The sequence below is a fragment of the Lycium ferocissimum genome, chromosome 5 (genome assembly GCF_029784015.1).
Source record: "Lycium ferocissimum isolate CSIRO_LF1 chromosome 5, AGI_CSIRO_Lferr_CH_V1, whole genome shotgun sequence".
Classification (NCBI taxonomy): domain Eukaryota; kingdom Viridiplantae; phylum Streptophyta; class Magnoliopsida; order Solanales; family Solanaceae; genus Lycium; species Lycium ferocissimum.
The window spans coordinates 1678261-1698428 of NC_081346.1; the positions used below are offsets into that span (position 1 = coordinate 1678261).

At 36.1% G+C, this 20168-nt stretch overlaps 2 protein-coding genes and 1 pseudogene across 2 annotated transcripts; 2 read left to right on the plus strand and 1 right to left on the minus strand.

Annotated features, from left to right (window-relative positions):
- The first annotated feature begins 462 nt into the window (after nt 1-462).
- LOC132055348 (WD-40 repeat-containing protein MSI4-like) lies at nt 463-13718 on the plus strand. Its single transcript, XM_059447122.1, has 15 exons — nt 463-618; nt 3764-3827; nt 4417-4503; nt 4601-4663; nt 6549-6614; nt 6752-6826; nt 6908-6983; nt 7738-7933; nt 8344-8425; nt 9765-9838; nt 10045-10156; nt 10263-10337; nt 10772-10851; nt 12805-12907; nt 13290-13718. Exons 1-15 carry the CDS (start codon nt 491-493, stop codon nt 13380-13382), a joined length of 1374 nt encoding a protein of 457 aa, XP_059303105.1. The 5' UTR covers nt 463-490; the 3' UTR covers nt 13383-13718.
- Nucleotides 10864-12246, minus strand: LOC132055349 (5-amino-6-(5-phospho-D-ribitylamino)uracil phosphatase, chloroplastic-like; annotated as a pseudogene).
- Nucleotides 13719-14819: 1101 nt separating the features above from the next.
- Nucleotides 14820-18967, plus strand: LOC132055347 (transmembrane 9 superfamily member 7-like). The gene is made up of 7 exons (XM_059447121.1): nt 14820-14927; nt 16001-16165; nt 16270-16379; nt 16911-17019; nt 17105-17217; nt 17290-17440; nt 17537-18967. The coding sequence occupies exons 1-7, from the start codon at nt 14820-14822 to the stop codon at nt 18692-18694; spliced, it is 1914 nt and encodes a 637-aa protein (XP_059303104.1). The 3' UTR covers nt 18695-18967.
- The last annotated feature ends 1201 nt before the right edge of the window (nt 18968-20168 follow it).

The window sequence follows — 20168 nt, forward strand, 5'->3', positions numbered from 1 at the left end:
TGTTAAAAAAAAAGTTTGAGGGGTTGGGGGGGGGGGCAAAAAATGAGTTTGGGACCGTTTGGCAACGGCCATTTTTGCAAATGGACCGTTGGTCAATGGTCCAACAGAGCAGCCCAACGGCTCTATTTTTTTTTTTTTTTAATTCCACCGGTTTAACCGGTTCGGTTCCGGTTCCAAAAAAATCGAAACCGGACCGGTATGTAATAAACGGTTAATCGAAACCGGTTGAACTGGTTCTGATTTTACCGGTCGGGTTACCAGTTTGAACCGGTTAACCCGAACCGGTTGACGGGTTTAACAATGAATAGGAAAACCTAGGTACAATTTTCTTTTTGTTCTTCCTAAATGAAGCTACAAAATTAAGTGGAATGCTAAGAGGCATAGAGACACTGTTCCGCGTGTTGTCCTTTCTCATTCTACTAATACATAGCAGTACTAAACTGTGTCTCTGTGCAAAGCAAAGAGGCGGGAAAAAGGCGAGTAGAAAGAGATGAAGGAGAAAGGCGTTGGAGAAGAGGTGTCAGTGGACGAACGGTACACGCAATGGAAGTCACTTGTTCCTGTTCTTTACGATTGGCTTGCTAACCACAACCTTGTTTGGCCTTCACTCTCTTGTCGGTCAGTATACATTCCCATCACTCTCTAGGGTTTTATTTAACTGTTTTTGTTAACTTACACTCCCTATTCTTCCCTGCATTTAGTGTTTTCAGCTGCTTATTGTTAATACACTTAGTAGTAACTGGTTTCATTAATGCCATCGCTGAGTATTATATACTCACATTCCCTTACTTCTATCACTCCTAGGGTTTTGTTAACTTCTTTTTGTTAACTGCATTTAGCGTTTTGAGCTGCACATTTGTTTATACTCTTGCTCTGTAGTCAATATTTGTGTTTTTTTTTTTTTTTTTTTGGGTATGAAGTGCTAATTTGTTTCTTTAATGGCATGGATATGCAAATAAGTTACAAAATGTAGAAGCTAAAAGCAAACAGCCCTCTTATCTTAAGACCGGGGAGCTAACAAAGTTCAGGAGAATCTACCCGGGCTACATTGGCCAAACTATACACACACACACACACAAAAAAAAGAAAAGAGGCGTTTAGCTTTAAGAAAGAGGTTCGAGTTAATACTCTTGCTCTGTAGTGAAAAATATGTGTTTTTTTGTATGATGTACTAATTTGTTTCATTAATGACATCAAGGAGACTCAAAGTTACAAAATATAGAAGCTTTGTTAATACTCTTGCTCTGTAGTGAAAAATTGTTGTTCCTTTTTTGTATTTTTATATGAAGTAATTGGTTTGGTTAATGGCATGGAGATGCAAATAAGTCAAATATAGAAGCTAAAAGCAAAAAAACTGTCAGTCAGTGTTGTCAAAGGCCCCCTTAAAGCGCGCTTAAGCCCTGAAGTGAGGCTCAAAACATGTTGAGCGCTTCGCCTCGCTTTTTTTGCGCTTCAGTGCATCAACAAGGCTCTAAGACATAGTTTTCCTTGACAATGAGCCTCTCTTGAAGAGGTGCACTAGATAATTGATATTTCACTTTATCGCAATGTTTTTACAATTTCTTTGTCAATATATTTGTTGTTCATGCTTATTATTACTAGTCTTGGACTAAACATATATATATTTGTGTTTTTTCACCATTGCGCCTTTTTTTTATTAAAGCCCGCGCTTTATTTGTGCTTTGCGCTTAAAGCCCCAGCGGACCTTAGAACTTTTTTGCGCTTTTCGCTTTTAATAACACTGCTGTCAGTTACTCTTAGAAAAGGCTATCTTAAGACCAGTGAGCTAACATAGTTCAAAAAATTGTGAGGAGAATAGACAGGGGATACATTGTCCTTCCCTCTCTTGTCTGTTCTTATTGTTCGGTGCATTTAGGTTTTTGAACTTCTCATTGTTAGTTAGCGCAGTTGTTTATACTCTTGCTCTGTAGTGAAATTATCGTGTTATTTTTTCTGATGAAGTAATTGGTTTCATTAAGGCCATCTATACAAATATGTTCCTCCATCTGTTTCAATTTGTTTGTCTTACTTTGCTTTTTAGTCTGTTTAAAAGGAATGTCTCTTTCCTAGTTTGGCAACTCTTTAGTTCTAACTTTCCACATGGCATGTTTAAAAACACAAGACTAAAGGGAATTTTTGTAGATTCTACATATCTTTTGGTTTAATAACACAAGATTCAAAAGTCTACTTTACTTTCTTAAACTCCGTGCCAAGTCAAAACCAGACAAACAGATTGAAACGGAGGGAGTACCATGGAGTACCAAGTATAGAAGCAAAAAGCAAAATACTACCTGTTAGCTCATTTTACAAAAGGATATCTTAAGACTCAGGAGCTATCAAAGTTCAAAAACTTGTGAGGAGAATCTACATTGGCCGAAATATATAGAAACAAGAGGCATTTAGCTTTAAGAAAGTGGTTTTGAGTTGATGGTACATCAAAACGTCTTCTAATCCTTTCATTCCATATGCTCCATAAAATACCAGTAGGTATTGACTTCCAGATTTTCTTGATGGTACTGTCAACTTTCCAGCTGCTCCAACTCTGTTGCAACTGAACAGTGCAGAGATAAGTGACTATTGGTTTCTGCATCCTCATGGCACATATATGTTAACTATCTGAAAGTTTGTTTCATTAAGGCTGTCCAGGCTTAGGCATGCCTCATAGAGTGCACTCCAGCTGAAGCAGATGATTGTAGCTAGTAGCTTAGTCTTCCAGAATAATTTCCAGGGCCAGTGATAAGTGATTTTAATGTGAGCTCTTGATAGCTTGTATCTTGCCCAGACTGAATACATGCCACACTGCCCCATTTGAACTTGTCTGCTGCCAGTCCAGTCAATGAGAAGCCATTTAGTGAACTAGCAGCCTGACCAAGTCGTCAAACTCCCAATCCTGTCCAAGTCAGCAGACATAATCTTTTTTTTTTTTTTTTTTCTTCTTGAATATCTTGAGTGGCTGTATGACAATTTTCCTTGGGAATATTAAGCTGTGAAAAAATTCTTTAAAGAGATTGACTAGCGAAAGGTTGAAGTTTAATTCGGTGGTGTTGTTTTCTCAACTTATATTGGTTTCTTTTTTCTTCTTGAATTGCACCTTCTCTTTCCACCATTATTGTTTTCAGAAGCAGTTTTTGAGCGATGTACATGCATGATTATTTGTATGTTGTTATGATCTAGAGTTTCTGCTTTTCCCCCTCTTTCCATTTACGGGTGTTTTAGGTGTGTGTGAGTGCATGGAGGGAAGTAGTGCTTCGTGAAGCTACTTCTTGAGAAACTCGAGTTTAAAGATGTCCTGTCAACCTAGACATCCATGTGAAAATCATAATTAAGGGTCTACAAATTATACACTTGGATTTTACTAACTTATCCACGTAGTCTTCTCTACATCTGTTTTGTGCGAGTACAGGAGCGTATGTGCATAGACACCAGTGATTCCAGTATTTTCACATTGTTTGTTAAGTGACATATCAAATTAATCAAACTCAGCCAACAATTATGTTACTAAGTTTGACAGTGGAGGGTGCTCGCAGAATATTGGTTCATCTATTGTTGGGGGATGCAGGTTGTCTGGTGTATTTGATTGCAGATTCTTTGGCCATTGGTTTATAGTTTTATATTTTTCTCTTTATTTATGTGTCCATTTTGGTCTCTTTAGAGATTCAACTGTTTTATTGACGCGGCAGCCCCTTCATGTTGATGATATTGCTTCTTTGCTTGTTTATCTATGGATACTAATAAATGAAAATTACTGATTTCTCTCTTTCAGATGGGGGCCCCAGTTTGAGCAAGCAACTTACAAAAACCGCCAGCGCCTCTACCTTTCCGAGCAGGCAAGATGATCATTTCATGTGCTTTAATTTTAGAATTGCTTTCAGTTTGTATCCACTATGCACCGATAGGCTTCTTTCTTTGGGTATGGTATTGAAGTGCATAATGATCTTTCAGTGGCAAAAGTTTGCTAGTGTGTCAAAGTATGTTTCACTACCATGAGGGAAATTTTTCCATGTTGATGGTAGTTCATAGAACATTGGAGAGAAGGACTGATTAGTCTTATTCACGCAAAAAATTTGAAGAAAACTCAGCAAATTTGAACAAGAATTTGGAAGTCAAGACGTAGTCATGCCTGAAAAAATGTGAATCAAACAGGGCAGTTTCTATTTGACATTTATATGTTACGTTTTTATGATGGTAAACATGTTAGATTAGCGTTGATAAATGTTCATTTAAGGTTGCTAGTAAAGAGCTTGGAAGTATCAAGAATATTTGTTTGTTCAGTTTTTGTTTAAAATTCCTTAGTGATTGGTAGTTATTGTTATCATCCTTCCAGTTCAGTCATCTCATTATTCTCTTACTTCAATGGTAAATCAACTTTCTCAGAATTCTTTTTTTTTTTTTTAATCTGTTTTCCTCTCCCTACAGACTGACGGCAGCGTTCCAAATACGCTTGTCATAGCTAATTGTGAAGTTGTAAAACCTAGGGTTGCAGCAGCACAACACATATCTCAGGTGTTCTCTATGTGCATAGCTGCAAGCTTTTTCCTATGTCTTCCTGTTGTTCTTTCCACTTTTTCACTTTTTATGATATTGGTTGCCTATTTTTCAGTTCAACGAAGAAGCACGTTCGCCTTTTGTAAAGAAGTTCAAAACTATTATTCATCCTGGCGAGGTACATCTTTCTTTGCCATATCTTACTATGGGATCCAAACATGACTTTTTCTCTTTTTGGTTTCTTTCATAATTAGAGCATCTTGTTGAGATTTTGTGTTACTTTAGAATACAGGCGATGCATTAGTGTTCAGTTAGTAGAATTTCCTGAATGGTTATTTTCAACCGGTAGCTTGTCTCATCACTAATGCACCTGGAGCGTTTAATGCATTTTGTTTTGTCATCTAAAATCACAGTTTAACCCTCTATAACAGCCTAGTTTGTCCGGAACATTTTTGCCTGTTATAGTGATTGGCTGTTATACACCTATAACATCATTACATTTAGATCTTATTTGGCTGTTATAGAGAAAATAACTCAAAACTCATACCTTTCAACAATTGTATCTTATAAAACATTAGAAAAATTATTTAAATCTAAAATTTCAGAAGATATTCAAGTTCACAAGAGGGAATTACAAAATTAATTGTCTCCAATAAAAATAAAATATAATTTATAGATTATTTTTTTGTTATTATTAGATAATAAATATAACGGAAAAGGGCCAAAATTGCCCCTGAACTTTAGAAAATAGTTCATTCATACCCTTCGTTATACTTTAGGGCCAATTATACCCTTACTGTTATACTATGGGGTCAATTATACCCTTATGTCTAATGGCTGCCACGTGGCATCATCCCAACCCTTCAAAATTATTTTACCCTCAAATAATTTTTTACCCACTAAAATAACCCAACCCAACCCGACCCTTTTTTTTTTCCAGCCAAACTAATACGGATTTTTTTTTTTTTTTTTTGCTGGAAAAATTATCCGTATTAGTTTTGTTGGAAAAAAAAATTCGGGTTGGGTTGGGTTATTTTAGTGGGTAAAAAATTATTTGAGGGTAAAATAATTTTGAAGGGCTGGGATGATGCCACGTGGCAGCCGTTAGACATAAGGGTATAATTGACCCCATAGTATAACGGTAAGGGTATAATTGGCCCTAAAGTATAACGAAGGGTATGGATGAACTATTTTTCAAAGTTCAGGGGTAATTTTGGCCCTTTTCCATAAATATAATATATAAATATGGGAGTAAGGATGCTATAGAGAGGTAATTTTTCAAAGGGTGTACCGTTACAATGATGGATGTTACTGTTATACGTAATAAACTGTCATAGAGGTAAAATATAACATAAAAATTCAGATCCAAAGAGAACCTACGTGTTATAGTGAAGCGTTGTAATATAGGGTGGTTGTTATTGGGAGGTTTGACTTTACCAGAATATTTGAATTGATCTTTAGGTGCTTATATTGAATTTTCACATGGTTTCATACTTAAATTCCTGCTCTAGGCTCTGCATAATGGCTTTATTTGTTTAACGCTGTGGAACTGTGACTTACTCACTCTTGCATAGTTATCTTTGGACGAAAAATAGATGAAACATATTGTATAAAGCCAAATAAAATAGCAACATATTTTATAAAGCCAAACCAGGTGTCATTTCCCAATAGGGATTTGGACTTGGAAGAGATTCAATAGGAAGTACTGGGCTTATAAGCCCCAATTTCTGGTTACATTAATTAAACTTCTACCAGTACCTTTTTTCCCTCATTTAGTGGGAAAATAATTTTCCACATAGATTGTTTCCAATGTACTTGCAGCTGTTTCATTCGTCATGATTCTTTCGGTGTCAGTGGAACTTTCTCCTGTGAAGATGAATTGATTCATTCAATCTGGCTGAATCCTTTCAATTATACTAATTGTTCTCCTTCCTTATTCTCACTATACGAATTGGAATTGCTGGACCTGTGTTGCTTAAGAACATCAATTACAGAAGCACTCATAACATGGAATATGTACTTGAAAGACTATAATCTGCTGTCATTCTACAATATGATTTCAGGTGAATCGAATTAGGGAACTGCCTCAGGATAGCAAGATAGTGGCCACACACACTGACAGTCCTGATGTAAGTGTCTGCTTCTAAATATTTCAATTATCATACACGTTTGTTTCCTCCCTGGTGGCTGCTGTTTCTTTTTTGGCGTCCGTATCAGTATTTAGTTTCCATTGAAATCTGGTGACCTTGGAAAATTTTGGAATCAGGTTCTTATTTGGAATGTTGAGTCTCAGCCTAATCGTCAGGTTGCCTTGGGAGCAAATAATTCTCGACCAGACTTGGTGGGTTTCTAAACAACAGGTTCAGTTTGCCAACTTTTGTATTCTTGTAAGTAGTAACTGATAGTCTATATTTACTTGCAGATATTGACTGGACATCAAGACAATGCTGAATTTGCGCTCGCAATGTGCCCTTCTGAGCCTTTTGTGCTCTCTGGAGGTTGACCAACCAGTCATTGAATGTTCTCTTCTTTCAAGGATTTTGTGATTACTTTAATTCCAATTAGCAGCTCATGGTTAACTGTACGTTTATTAATGGATGATGTATCACTTCATAACTGGTAACCAGTTGATCACACTTACAACGGAGTCTTCAGAAAATTTCTAGTTCTTTTTAGCTTTCCCCTTAGTGACATGGTTCTGATTGTTGGTGGCGGGTGGTGTCATATGTTTTTGGAGCTTATTCCTTGGATAACAATTTTCAGCTAACTGGGTAATCCATATTATTCATTACAAAACAATTCCTTCTTTTTGGCGCCTGACTGGATTTAGTGTTGTATTCCTTCTGGCTAGGTAAAATGACACCAGTTATAATGAACACTTTCAACCCCATAGTCGTTTCAAAAGTAACAATATATGGCACAACCTAGTTGGCACAAAATCTAATCAGGGTAGTTGTTGATAAGTTAGTTTGACGAAGAACATCACACGATGGTTTAAAGTCGAATTATTAAATGAAATTCTGTAGTTTCTGAAGATTTTAAGAGTTATATGGTATATATTTCCTTCTAGAAGTGTGTCGCATGAACTGTGTGTTGGAGGGTAACTTTTGGAACGCATCAGAGTTCAGCCTCTTACTATCGCTATGCCTGCAGTCAATTATTATTACCTCCTTTAGTTCTTACCTCAGATATGTTAACTTTTCCGAGCTTGTGTGCAATAAAGTTAATGCAATCATGGATTAATTCTTGCAGGGAAGGACAAATCAGTTGTTCTGTGGAGCATTCATGATCACATGTCTACTTTGGCAGCAGATCAGGGAGATACAAAGTCTCCTGGATCTGGAGGAAGTAATCCGAAACCTTCTGCAGAAGGCCCTACTGTTCAAGCTCGAGGTATTTTCCAAGGACACGATGATACTGTAGAAGATGTTCAGTTTTGCCCTTCCAGGTAGCTTTCACATCTCCCACATTGTATAAGATGTTGAGTTTAGTCCTTCAATTTTTTTTTTTTAGGAGTTGTGATACTTGATGCTGTTTGGGGTTAACACTGTCAAAACCTTCGTGTAACGTGAGCTTGATTGAAGATGAGCTAATGCTTGTATGAGCTGTCATGTTGCATGTCAAACTTCTTATTTTCTGAATTATATCTTAGAAATGTCAATGTGAAACCACTCTATTCCTTTTGCCCTCTTTTTTTGCCTGGATGAAGTAGCTTTCTGACCACTTTTCGAATAAAAGATAAAGAGAAAAAAAATGAAGAAGACCGAAGAAAGAAGGAAAAGTAATTTGTTCATCGCTAATCCTGGCGTAACACGTCCTTACTGGATTCCTTTTTTTTTTTTTTTTTTTGGGATAAAGTGCACAGGAGTTTTGCAGTGTTGGAGATGATTCTTGCCTAATACTGTGGGATGCAAGAACTGGTTCTTCTCCTGCTGTCAAGGTTGTATATATTTCTTTTATTCAAGCATTTGATAACTTATCTTGTTTTCTACCTTTTCTCTTTGTGGATAAGTGGAGGACTTATCTTGATTTGCGCTTATATAAAAATGACCTCTCCTTATTTATAGTGAAATCTGGCCTCTGTGTGTGTGTGTGGAGGTCCGGAGGGGGTTTTCTGTGATATTGCCTGTTCTTCATATTGTAGTTTGTATATCAGGTACATAAGTAGTAAATGTTTTAGTTTGCAACACAGACACTTATTGAAATATTAGAGGTGGGGAGAGAATGAGGAAATTTGACCTCCGATGTATTTTCTTCAACCGGAAAATCAGCAATCCTATCTGCTTGCTATGGCAAAATGCTTTTGTAATTTCTTGTCTTTGAAGTTATAGTTTGCTTGCTTCTGGTCATTTTTCCTTTGATATTTTTGTGGCACATTTATGAGAAAAAACTTGTTTTCTGAACCATCTTCCTGAGTTTATTAAGCTTGAGTAGAGTATATCTTGGAGATATATGGCAGTGAATAAAAGCAGGATTTAGGAAAAATGGTGATGGATAATTGTTAATTATGAGGGGTGGTGATAATTCTTAGATACACTTTTTGTGTATTGCCCTTCCAGAAGAAAACCATATACTGCCAAAGCAAGGCACTTGTTGCTTTCTGATATTGGCTTTTCTTACAAAAGAAAAAAAAAAAAAAAAAGACACTTGTTGCCTTCTGGATTCTACTCCATCCGTCCCAATGTAATAGTTAGTTTGACTTCGCACACTTGTCAACTGAAGAGTTGAAAGTACGAGTTTAGTATTTGATAGGAGAACATGTTGGCCTATCCATTAGAGTTTGGTCTTTTTGGAGAGTATTGAATAGAGAAAATGTCATATTGCAAACAATGCAAAGACCATAATTGGACCCGCCTAACTTTTTTGGTATAGAAAAGGTATTAAATCTTAAGGAGAGAGAATACCAATTCGGGAAGATTAAAATGGCCCCCTAGCTTTTTGGTATAAAAATGTATGAAAACTTTAGCTATTATGAAGACAGCCCACTCTGGGGCTATCTTTCTGTGACTGAAGGATTGTTAACTTTTGTAATAGGTAAATGAAGTCTTACCCCGAAAAAAACTCTCCAAAGTAGATGCATACCATGCAGTTCTTGACTCTGCCACTTGTCATCACTCTTTTCATTAATTATGTATCTATTTGTCATGCATTCCTTGAAATATCTCCTTTCTTTTTCTTATCCTTTCTATTTCTACAATCATTACTATATTATTTGCTGTTTCTTCTGGTCATAGTCATGTCTCTGATTGGACTTTGAGATCTGATAATTTTCCCTGCAGGTAGAAAAGGCTCATAAAGCTGATCTTCATTGTGTTGATTGGAATCCGCACGATGTAAATTATATTTTGACTGGGTAATTTATTGTAACTGTTCTTCATGTTGAACTCAATAAAGATGTTTAAGTAGGTTGATCCTTGGACAGTGCATTAAGCTTTCTGTAATATTTGTGTGGTGTTTATCCTTGTCTTTTTCCCTTTCTGTGAATGTTTGGTTCCATGATTCCATGGATGCTTTTCAATTTTTGTAGAAGCCTTATGATTATGGCTATGCCTCCTTCAGGTCGGCAGACAACACTGTTCGCATGTTTGATCGACGAAACCTCACTTCTGGGGGAGTGGGATCGCCTGTACATATCTTTGAGGGCCATAGTGCTGCTGTGCTTTGTGTACAGGTCTGAGAGTTACTGACATGTTTACTTGTTTTTGCTGTCCACCCTTCTTTATGTTGATAAGGGTAACCTATTTGCATGAGTGTTTGATAAAAATTGTCTGTTCCAGTGGTCCCCGGATAAATCATCAGTATTTGGAAGTTCGGCAGAAGATGGTATCCTAAACATCTGGGATCATGAAAAGGTTAGAGATCCTTATCTTGTTATTTCTTTCTTGTTTTTCCTTTCCTCATGGACCATATGCTGAGGAAGTTCTTCTAATTGACGATGAAAATTAAGTTGTTGACTCTTTAAAAGATCACTTTCATGACTTGCTGAAAGTAATATATTTATATTAACCTATGATTTAGATAATAGATAACCAGAGTTTTTATTCGTAAAACCAAGAGGCTCTAAGTTGATTGCTATTTTGTGGTACTATTGTTGTTCCAAGTAAGGCATCATTATTTGTCAGGCTTCACGATATTAGTAAGCCCTTTCTTTGATCTATCTATTGACTGACATTGTTAACAAGGTTATAGCTTATCATTTGCTTCACTCAGGTGGTGACATTGTTATGCTGTAATTTTTTCGTTCTTATTTAACGGTTAGTAGTTTCAATGAATTATTTTCTCCCAGGTTGGTAAGATGGCGGACTCTGCTGGTAGAAAAGCTCCAAAATCTCCTCCTGGCTTATTCTTTCGTCACGCTGGACATAGGTATAATTGCAGTTTGATTATTTTATACTAAATTTTGTTTGCATGGTTCTAGTTCTCTTTTCCTTCTGGCTTTAATGCGTTAGCGGAGATGCTTCTGACTGATTTATTATTAAAGCCCCCACTCTGTGCCTCCAAAGATAACCAAAAAGAGAAAATGGGTGGGACGGTGGGGGTTGGGTGGCAAGTCCAGAATAAAGAAAATAAAAGAGTAACATCCATGCCAATGATATTTGCTATTGTTGTATCTGTCATCAGATCGTTTCATTGGTGTCAAATTTTTATGGTTGTATATGTAGTATAGAACTATAGATGATGTGCTGCATAAACAAGCATCTCCAGATCAGGATTTCCACCATTAACATCCTCTGTAGCTACTATGACACAAAATCTCTTCCATGCCAATAGTATCAATGGCATCCTCGACATATTTTCTCGGTGTAGACATTAAAGCCATTGGCACTGTATAGAGCATCAGGGTATTGACAAACTCCTGCGATCCAGGTTGGAAGCTATAAGTCCCTCCGCAAGGCTCGATAAATCCCCCCCTTCCAAGAAGTTATTCTGTTCACTTGAAAGGATCTCTTGACCAGAAGTTCGTAACTTGCTCATTCTTCATTCGTTCGATTCTTTTCAAAATAAAAGCTGGAGCAGTTGATTTTCCTCCTCCTTGGGACAGAGCTAACACCTTCTTCTCACGATTGGGATTTGTCTTCAATCAACGCACCTTCCTATTCAAATATAACTGCTAACCATTGACCACCAATCCTTGCTTGTCTAGGGAATGGATTATGAGGAGCTGGATTATTGGTGGCCATAACCCTGGTTTTCTATCCACATCAGTCTCAATAGATAATTGGAAATCCTGAGGTAGTCTGGCCTCGTATCTATATGAATATGCCTCTTTGGTCAATTCCATAGCCTGGCCGCTAATTAATGAAATCCTTACACAATCAGCTCTTAATCACAACCAGAAACAAGCTTTAGCCGAGAAAATCAGCATAGGGCAACTGACATACATCATTGATCATTTTGCTCCCGTTTATTCAACATATATTTGCTATAATAGCCTCCCAATACCAGCATACACCATAAAAAAGTGATTTTCCTACCAATTGATTCAATTAATCCAACAAATCCAGTTGAACTTTTGAAGTTTCCCTAAATCACTACAGAAGTAAAGAGACAAAGGGAACAAAGAGGCGACACATTTTTCAACTGTGGAATATGGATCTGTATCATTAGAATTGGCTGGCAATGAGGCTGAGGGGTTAACAAATGTCTTGACAGTTATTGTATTAGGAATAAAACCAACACCTTCTGCAGCTATACATTGTGATTACCAAACTTCAAATAGCGGTTGTAAAAAAATAAAGCCTTCAGTGGTATAATTAGACACATTTGTTTGATGCATAATGGGATAAATCAGCTGTTTAGATATAGAATCATTTCCGTAATTTATGTATAGTACGTAAATATGGCCACTTTGGTTGAACATTTGTGAAGGTCTAAAACATCGAGGGGTGAAACTTTTGTCTGTCTGAGTCTATGAGATATCAATAATGATAGTTACCTGCCTATGCGAATGGTGACTCATGACTTAGGTTCATATGGCTAAATAATTGGCCATTAGTTGATATGTTGTGCACTATTAAGTTATATTCCTTCTGTTGAGGGGTGCAAAACCTTTGTCGGTTTGAGATATCAATAATGATGGTTGCCGAAATTATGCGATTGGCGATCCCATGACTTACGTTCATATGGGTAATAACTAATAACAAGTCATTAGTTGATCTTTTCCGCACCACTAAATCATTTTCTTCATGTGGTGTGTATAGTGTCTGCTTATTAAAAAAAGGAAAAGCATGTATATTTATGCCTTTGAAGTTAAGCAGAGAGCATCTAGATCTCACTTGTCCCATGTATCGAGTACTGAATTTGTGTGGATGAAAATAGGGATAAGGTGGTTGACTTCCACTGGAATGCAGCAGATCCATGGACTATTGTTAGTGTCTCAGATGACGGTAGTGAAAATACTGGCGGAGGCGGTACATTACAGGTAACATCCAAATTCGTATATTATGCTGGTTTCTTTCTTTATTCACCATACTAAATCCACCTACAGATACATTAAAAAATGCTCTGTATCTGATTAAACTAAAATTTTATTTACACTGTTCCCAGTTCACCTAGAATTCTATGTCGTGTTTACTAAACTATAAGCCTGATAAAGTTGGGATGACGCTGAAAAATGTGTTACTACGGTTTTTGATCTTTTCTTCACCTAAAGGCCCTTCATGAGTTCACAGTTACTACTGAAAGGCCTTGATTTTACCTCATTGTTGATTTTTCCTACTATGTAAAGCCCAAACATAATATGTGCTAGTGCATTAACATCTTTAGTTGACATTTTTTAAACCTCATGGTCCAATCTTTTGCAGATATGGCGAATGATTGATCTCATTTACAGACCAGATGATGAGGTACTAAATGAACTGGAGAAGTTCAAGTCTCACCTGCTTACTTGTTCTTAATGTCTCCACATAGGCGACGGCACTGATGTTCAAGCCATGTTTTGAATTTGCTGACTCGATCAAATGGCTGGCTTTTGATGTTTATGTATTGAATCCCAAATTTAATCTTTTCATAGACTTTAAAGCTTCTAGGGTATAACATATTAAGGGACTTTTAGGGGTTTATTTGGTGCTTGCTTGAAAGAGAATGCCATGTATCTATCTTTCCACTGTTTCAATCCAAAAGTTAAGGCCTAAGAGGTAGAAGTGTGGGATTTCAATGGCTAAAAAAACATTGAAAACTAGTTACCTTATCTCAGAGAAACAGAGTTGAAGCTGTTAGTGTTTTCGACCTAATTCTTATCTCTTCAATCCTTTTACTAGATTTTCCGAAAAGAACATATATCTTGGTAAAACCTCGTAAAATTATGTGGTGTTGTCGATATTAGATTTGATGTTGCATACATCTTAAGCTTTTTAATTGCATAAACTCTTGTAACGATTACTGACTTTTTTTTTTTCTCAACAAAAGGGCATTTGACTGCATTCAGTTGCCCAAAATTAAGATATGACAAATATGCCAAAGATCTGCATAGGAACTTTTTGCTTCTGTAGAAAGAAGATCAAACTGGTAAAAATGTTTCTATTTACGCTCGACAGTTATTGACTTAGTATAATGTCTTTTAAAAATAGTTGCTGCACTAGGCCAGCTTAGCTGGGTTAAAATTCAGTGTACACCTTTCCCTGATTTGGGAACTCGGATTAGAAGTTATTATCAATATATCTTGCAAGATTTAATAATGCAAATGCCAAATGTGGTTACTTAAAAGTTTCACATAGCAATGTTGAAGATGTTAATTTAATTCGTATATATTATACTCCCTCTGTTTACTTTTGCGTCACGTTTTGCTTTTCGAGAGTTAATGTAACCGATCTTCATAGCTAAATTGAATTAGATTAATTTAATATTTTAAAATTAAAATTTAGATGTTAAAAAACTATACAAAAAATACTATAAGTTATAATTCTTCTTATTTTAATATGATAAAAAAAAAAAATCTTAAAATGTTGATAAAAGTTCATGTAGTTTGACTCTGCAAATTGTAACAAGTATACGCGAACGGAGAGGGAGTATTACTTTAAATATTAAAGATATGATTAAAAAAAGGTTACTCCATTATATTAAAGTTTAAGATCTAATTTAAATAGTCAACAGACTTTTATTTATTTGTAGAAGTTACAGGAGGCGTATAAAATAAATGTATTAATGGAAAAATGTTAAATTATTTGATGACATATCAAAATGGAAAGAGTGTGATAAAGGGGTAGAGTAATAGAGAAAAAGAGAATTAAATGGTAGTCGTCAAAAAAAGGAGGTGGAAATAAGAAAGCGTTGTCGTGCATAATAAAAGAAAAAGAAAGAAAGAAAAGGATCCTGGTGTTGAGTGGAATTGGAAGATGGATAAAGGAAGATGGCTGTGGTGGCTCATTGCGATCTTCATTTATCTCGTATCTTGTGCTCATTCGTTCTATCTTCCTGGTGTTGCTCCTCGCGATTTTCAAACTGTATGCTCCCCTTACACCTTCCTTTTTCTTCCTAAATGAATTAGATGGATTCCTCATTTCTTTGAATCATTTAAAATCTTGGGCTTTTACTAATTTCTCTAGTCTGGCTGACAAGGGTTTGGATCTGTTTATTTTGACCAACTGGTCAAATTTTGAGAGAGAGCGTTTTTTTTTTTTTTTTTTTTAATCATGGGGTTTTGTGTGTGTTTTCACCGTTTTGATCTGGTTTTTGTTTTTTTCCCCACTTGGTAATGGGTATGATCTATGATGGATGTATCTGTTTTTGTTGATGGACCAATCCTATTTCGGCAATCAAAGTGATTTGACTGAATACATTAAGCATGAATGATACCTAATATGTGTTTTCCAGCTTAGGTGAACTAAACAGAGCACATGTAGTGTATGTTTATCTCTGAATTGTCATTTCTACAGAGGAAGATGCTATGAGGATCTTATTGATCATCCCTAGTGTTGACTCCAAGACTGAAGTTGTTTGACCTAATTTTCTATTTTGATTCTATAAATATTCAAGTTTCATTTTCAGTTTCAAAAACAAAAAAAGTGTTAAGAGTTTCATTTTTGAATCAAGTTAGACGATACGATTCTAATTAGTAGTTTGATAGTTTAGACAAGAGTTACTAGTCCGACCACAATGACCGAATTTATTATGTACATGCATAAGGATACTAGATTACCTAGTAGACTAGGTTGAAAAATCATCCCAAACCTCCATTATTTCTTTTCTATTGCAATTTATGGATTATTATATTATGGTTTAAGCATAGAATGTTATGGAAATCGTATATAAGTAATTATTGTGCTATCTCTTTCTTAACACTTTGGACTGGTTGCATGGGGTAGAAAAATCAGAAAAGAGTATCAGTTGAAATACACAATTTTGCTACATTTGATTATCTCTCTTTCGGATTTCTATCTACTGTTTGATTGTTCCCCCTTCTTAAGAGAAAAAAAAATAAAAAAATAAAAAAACTTTTCTGCTGGTGCTTCCTCTGTCATGTTTGATTGTTTCTCGCTAGCTTTCTTTTTTGACCTTTTTCTTCTTTTTCTAACAGGGCGATCCTCTTAATATCAAAGTGAACAAGCTGTCATCTACAAAAACACAACTTCCCTATGACTACTACTTCTTGAAGTACTGCAGACCTACCAAGATTTTAAACAGTGCAGAGAATTTGGGGGAGGTTCTTCGAGGTGACCGCATAGAGAATTCAGTTTTTACTGTAAGGATATTTTTCCTTCTAACTAGTCTGAAAGTCTTTTTTTGTCTAATATGTGCTTAGTGTAAACTTGCTGAGTGAATCTATATTTGTGAATTATTTTACAGTTCCAAATGAGACAAGAAATACCATGCCAAGTGGTTTGTAAGCAAAAACTCGATGCTGAATCTGCAAAGAATTTCAAGGAAAAGATTGATGATGAATACAGAGTTAACATGTAAGATTAAATTTAGTTTGCTCTTGCCCCTTAAATTTAGTTTAATCCTCCTGATCATGATATGTGACTCATATTTTATCAATCAATTAAGGCACAAGTTGATAAGTAAGACTAAATTTAGTTTTACTTTTGTCCCCTGAGAATTTAGGGGTCGTTTGGTTGCTCGTTAGAGTTATGTAGGTATTAGTAATACAGGGATTAGTTATGTAAGGTGTAGTTATAGATGTATTAGTTACTCCATCTTCTACCCTGCATAAATTATACATAGATTCCATCATAACTTATACATGTATTAGTTATGTGGGATTGGAAGTTGGTAACCGAATGCTATACTTGGTGTGCTGTATTTATACATAGCAACTAAAATGCTAACAAACGTGGTACTAGTTATGCTGGTTTTAATACATGAATAATTCACTTCCTAACCAGCAACAAACGACGCCTTAGTTTATTCCTACCATGCATGATTTCTTCCTCATGCTTTCACGCCTGAATTAGAATTCAACATTGAATGTTCATCTGATGATGCAGGATTCTGGATAACCTTCCGGTTGCAGTTCTTAGACAAAGGCGAGATGGAATTCAATCAACTACTTACGAGCATGGTTTCCGTGTTGGGTTCAAGGGGAACTATGCTGGGGTTTGTGCTGTGCTTGAATTTCTAGACTGATGGCTTAGTCCTCACAAATTTTAGTCTAACTGTTTTTGCATTCACTTTATGATAGAGCAAAGAGGAGAAATATTTCATCAACAACCACTTGAGCTTCCGAGTCATGTACCACAAGGATCCTGAAACTGATACTGCTCGCATCGTTGGGTTTGAAGTGACACCAATCAGGTTTCATTGCTTTACACCTATACCTTGTGCCTTTCTTTTCCTTTCCTTTTTCTGACGTGATTTTGTTGATAGCATCAATCATGAGTACAAGGAGTGGGATGACAAGAACCCTCAGGTGACCACGTGCAACGAGAACACAAAAAAATTAGTTCCAGGTAGCACTGTTCCCCAAGAAGTAGATACAGATAAGGAGGTTGTATTCACCTATGACGTATCGTTCCAGGTATTCTCTTATTGAACTCTTTTCCTTCCAACGTCAGGCTTGAAGCAGTTATTCTTTGTCTGCGGATATCTTAGTTACTTTATTTTTCTTCCTTAGGAAAGCAATGTCAAATGGGCTTCTCGTTGGGATACATACCTGCTCATGAATGATGATCAGATTCACTGGTTTTCCATCATAAATTCCCTTATGATTGTTCTATTCCTTTCTGGTATGGTTGCGATGATCATGATGAGAACTTTGTACAGAGATATTGCAAACTATAATCAATTGGAAACGCAAGATGAGGCTCAGGAAGAAACGGGATGGAAGCTTGTTCATGGGGATGTTTTCCGTACTCCAACTAATTCCGGGTTACTGTGTGTTTATGTCGGAACTGGTGTCCAAATATTTGGAATGACACTTGTGACGATGATTTTTGCTCTGCTTGGTTTCTTATCACCTTCTAACCGTGGTGGGCTTATGACTGCTATGGTTCTACTATGGGTTTTCATGGGCTTGTTAGCTGGCTATTCTTCCGCTCGTTTCTACAAAATGTTTAAAGGAACAGAGTGGAAAAGGATTACCTTGAAAACTGCTTTCATGTTCCCCGGAATACTTTTTGCCGTCTTCTTCGTGCTGAATGCTCTTATCTGGGAAGAGCATTCTTCTGGAGCGTTGCCATTTGGAACTATGTTAGCTCTAGTGTGCTTATGGTTCGGGATTTCAGTACCTTTAGTATTTGTTGGAAGCTACCTTGGTTACAAAAAACCAGCCATTGAAGACCCTGTCAAGACAAACAAAATTCCTAGGCAAGTACCAGAACAAGCATGGTATATGAAACCGGCTTTTTCAATACTTATCGGAGGCATTCTCCCATTTGGAGCTGTTTTCATCGAGCTGTTCTTCATCTTGACATCGATATGGCTGAACCAGTTCTACTACATCTTTGGCTTTCTCTTCATAGTTTTCCTGATCTTGATAATCACATGTGCAGAGATAACTGTTGTGCTCTGCTACTTCCAGTTGTGCAGTGAAGACTATAATTGGTGGTGGAGAGCTTATTTGACTGCTGGATCCTCCGCGTTATACCTGTTTCTCTACTCCATTTTCTATTTCTTCACCAAGTTGGAGATCACCAAGATGGTTTCGGGCATATTGTATTTTGGTTATATGTTGATCGCATCATATGCCTTCTTTGTGTTAACAGGAACAATTGGCTTCTATGCTTCCTTCTGGTTTGTTAGGAAGATCTACTCCTCAGTGAAGATTGATTGATCAAACGAGAGAGCTCATAGTTTGTGATATTAGTTATAGTGAAAAGGGTCTGTATTCTGAGTTCTGATGATGCTGAGATTAGGAAAAAAGCAGTAAAAGATCAATTGCCAAAGAGTAAGTTTAGGGGTTGGCTTGTAACTTTTCCATCTTTTTTTCCCTTTACACTGTTGTTATATTTCTAATTGTACTTTTTAGAAATGCATGTGGTAGATCCTGGTAAAAGCAGTTTTACTCAGTTTTAAGATCATAGATTGATAAGTTTTCTCAACAAAATCTCATATTACACTTGTCTTTTCACATGGTAGAGAAGCTAATGTAAGGTCAGAGACAGTTTCACTATGTAAAATTTTGCAACGGACCACACATAAAACTTTGATCAACTTAGAAGGTTAATTAATATGCGAGAACATTTATAACACAATTCAATTCTCATGTTTTGATTTTGAACAACTTAAACACGTTCATATTAATATTTAAAAGAAAAAATATTTTCTATAACTTTCTCAATACTCTTAGTACTATTCTGTTGTCAGAAGCTACTTTGGAAGCCACTCCTATTTTAAACAATGCTCGAAATTGTCAAAAGGTTAGCTCTCTAATTCAATTCTAGTAAAATAATGCTCTCTATGCCAATAAGTACATCCTGTCAGATATGCTCCATTATTGAGTCAATTAATTCCAAAAGATATAAGTATTATTTTGAGTTTGGTAAAAGTAGTTACAACTATGGTTTTAAATGGGGAAAAAAAATCAAATTGTCCGTTGGTCAGATACCAGATCAATTTTGAAATTGTGTATAGTAGTCACTTCAGAATAATTTGGGATTTAAGTCTTTTAGGACTGAAACAAAAGTATCCAAACTAAATTCAACTCCTATATAAAGTTTTATTTATCATGTGGGAGTTGTCTTCCTGATGCAAAACCTTTAGTATTTGTTAATAGCAGATTTTTATAGGGACCACTTCCAATAACATGTAGGCTTCAAACTTGATGGCATTCAACGTTAGAACCAAACCTGGGCCAGGGTTTAGTGATGGGTTGGAATCCTAATTTACTACTAGCATATAATTCACAGATATGCAACTGGCACCTAAATGACTGGGGGATACACATCCGTATTTACACCAATTCAATAAAGATCCAAATCTACCTCTAAATTATCAAATTGGTATGAATACATAAATAATTTGAAATATGGCCCTGAAAATTTGAGAAGGTCCAAATAAACCCCTAAATACTTAAAAAGATCCAAATATACCTGTGTTACTTGACCAAAAATTTTCACGCTGAAACTGTTACTGGGGGGGCATATTTGAAACAAAAGATAACAATAAAAGCTCCTATGAGCCGAAAGGTGAAGAGCATATATAAGACAAATCATAAGTGTTTGGGACATACTTTGACCTTTTCCCTCCGATAAATATATAATATGTGCCCTTTACATACACTTTATCATTAAACCTCATTACTTAAC

Excerpts from the sequence above, each read along its gene's own strand:
- LOC132055348 (XM_059447122.1), top strand. The coding sequence starts at position 491 with ATGAAGGAGAAAGGCGTTGGAGAAGAGGTGTCAGTGGACGAACGGTAC. Across the intron at positions 619-3,763 it reads TGGCCTTCACTCTCTTGTCG|ATGGGGGCCCCAGTTTGAGC; the intron begins GTCAGTATACAT and ends TCTCTCTTTCAG. Across the intron at positions 6,984-7,737 it reads GCCTTTTGTGCTCTCTGGAG|GGAAGGACAAATCAGTTGTT; the intron begins GTTGACCAACCA and ends TAATTCTTGCAG.
- LOC132055347 (XM_059447121.1), top strand. The coding sequence starts at position 14,820 with ATGGATAAAGGAAGATGGCTGTGGTGGCTCATTGCGATCTTCATTTAT. Across the intron at positions 17,020-17,104 it reads TCAAGGGGAACTATGCTGGG|AGCAAAGAGGAGAAATATTT; the intron begins GTTTGTGCTGTG and ends ACTTTATGATAG. Across the intron at positions 17,441-17,536 it reads CCTATGACGTATCGTTCCAG|GAAAGCAATGTCAAATGGGC; the intron begins GTATTCTCTTAT and ends TTTCTTCCTTAG.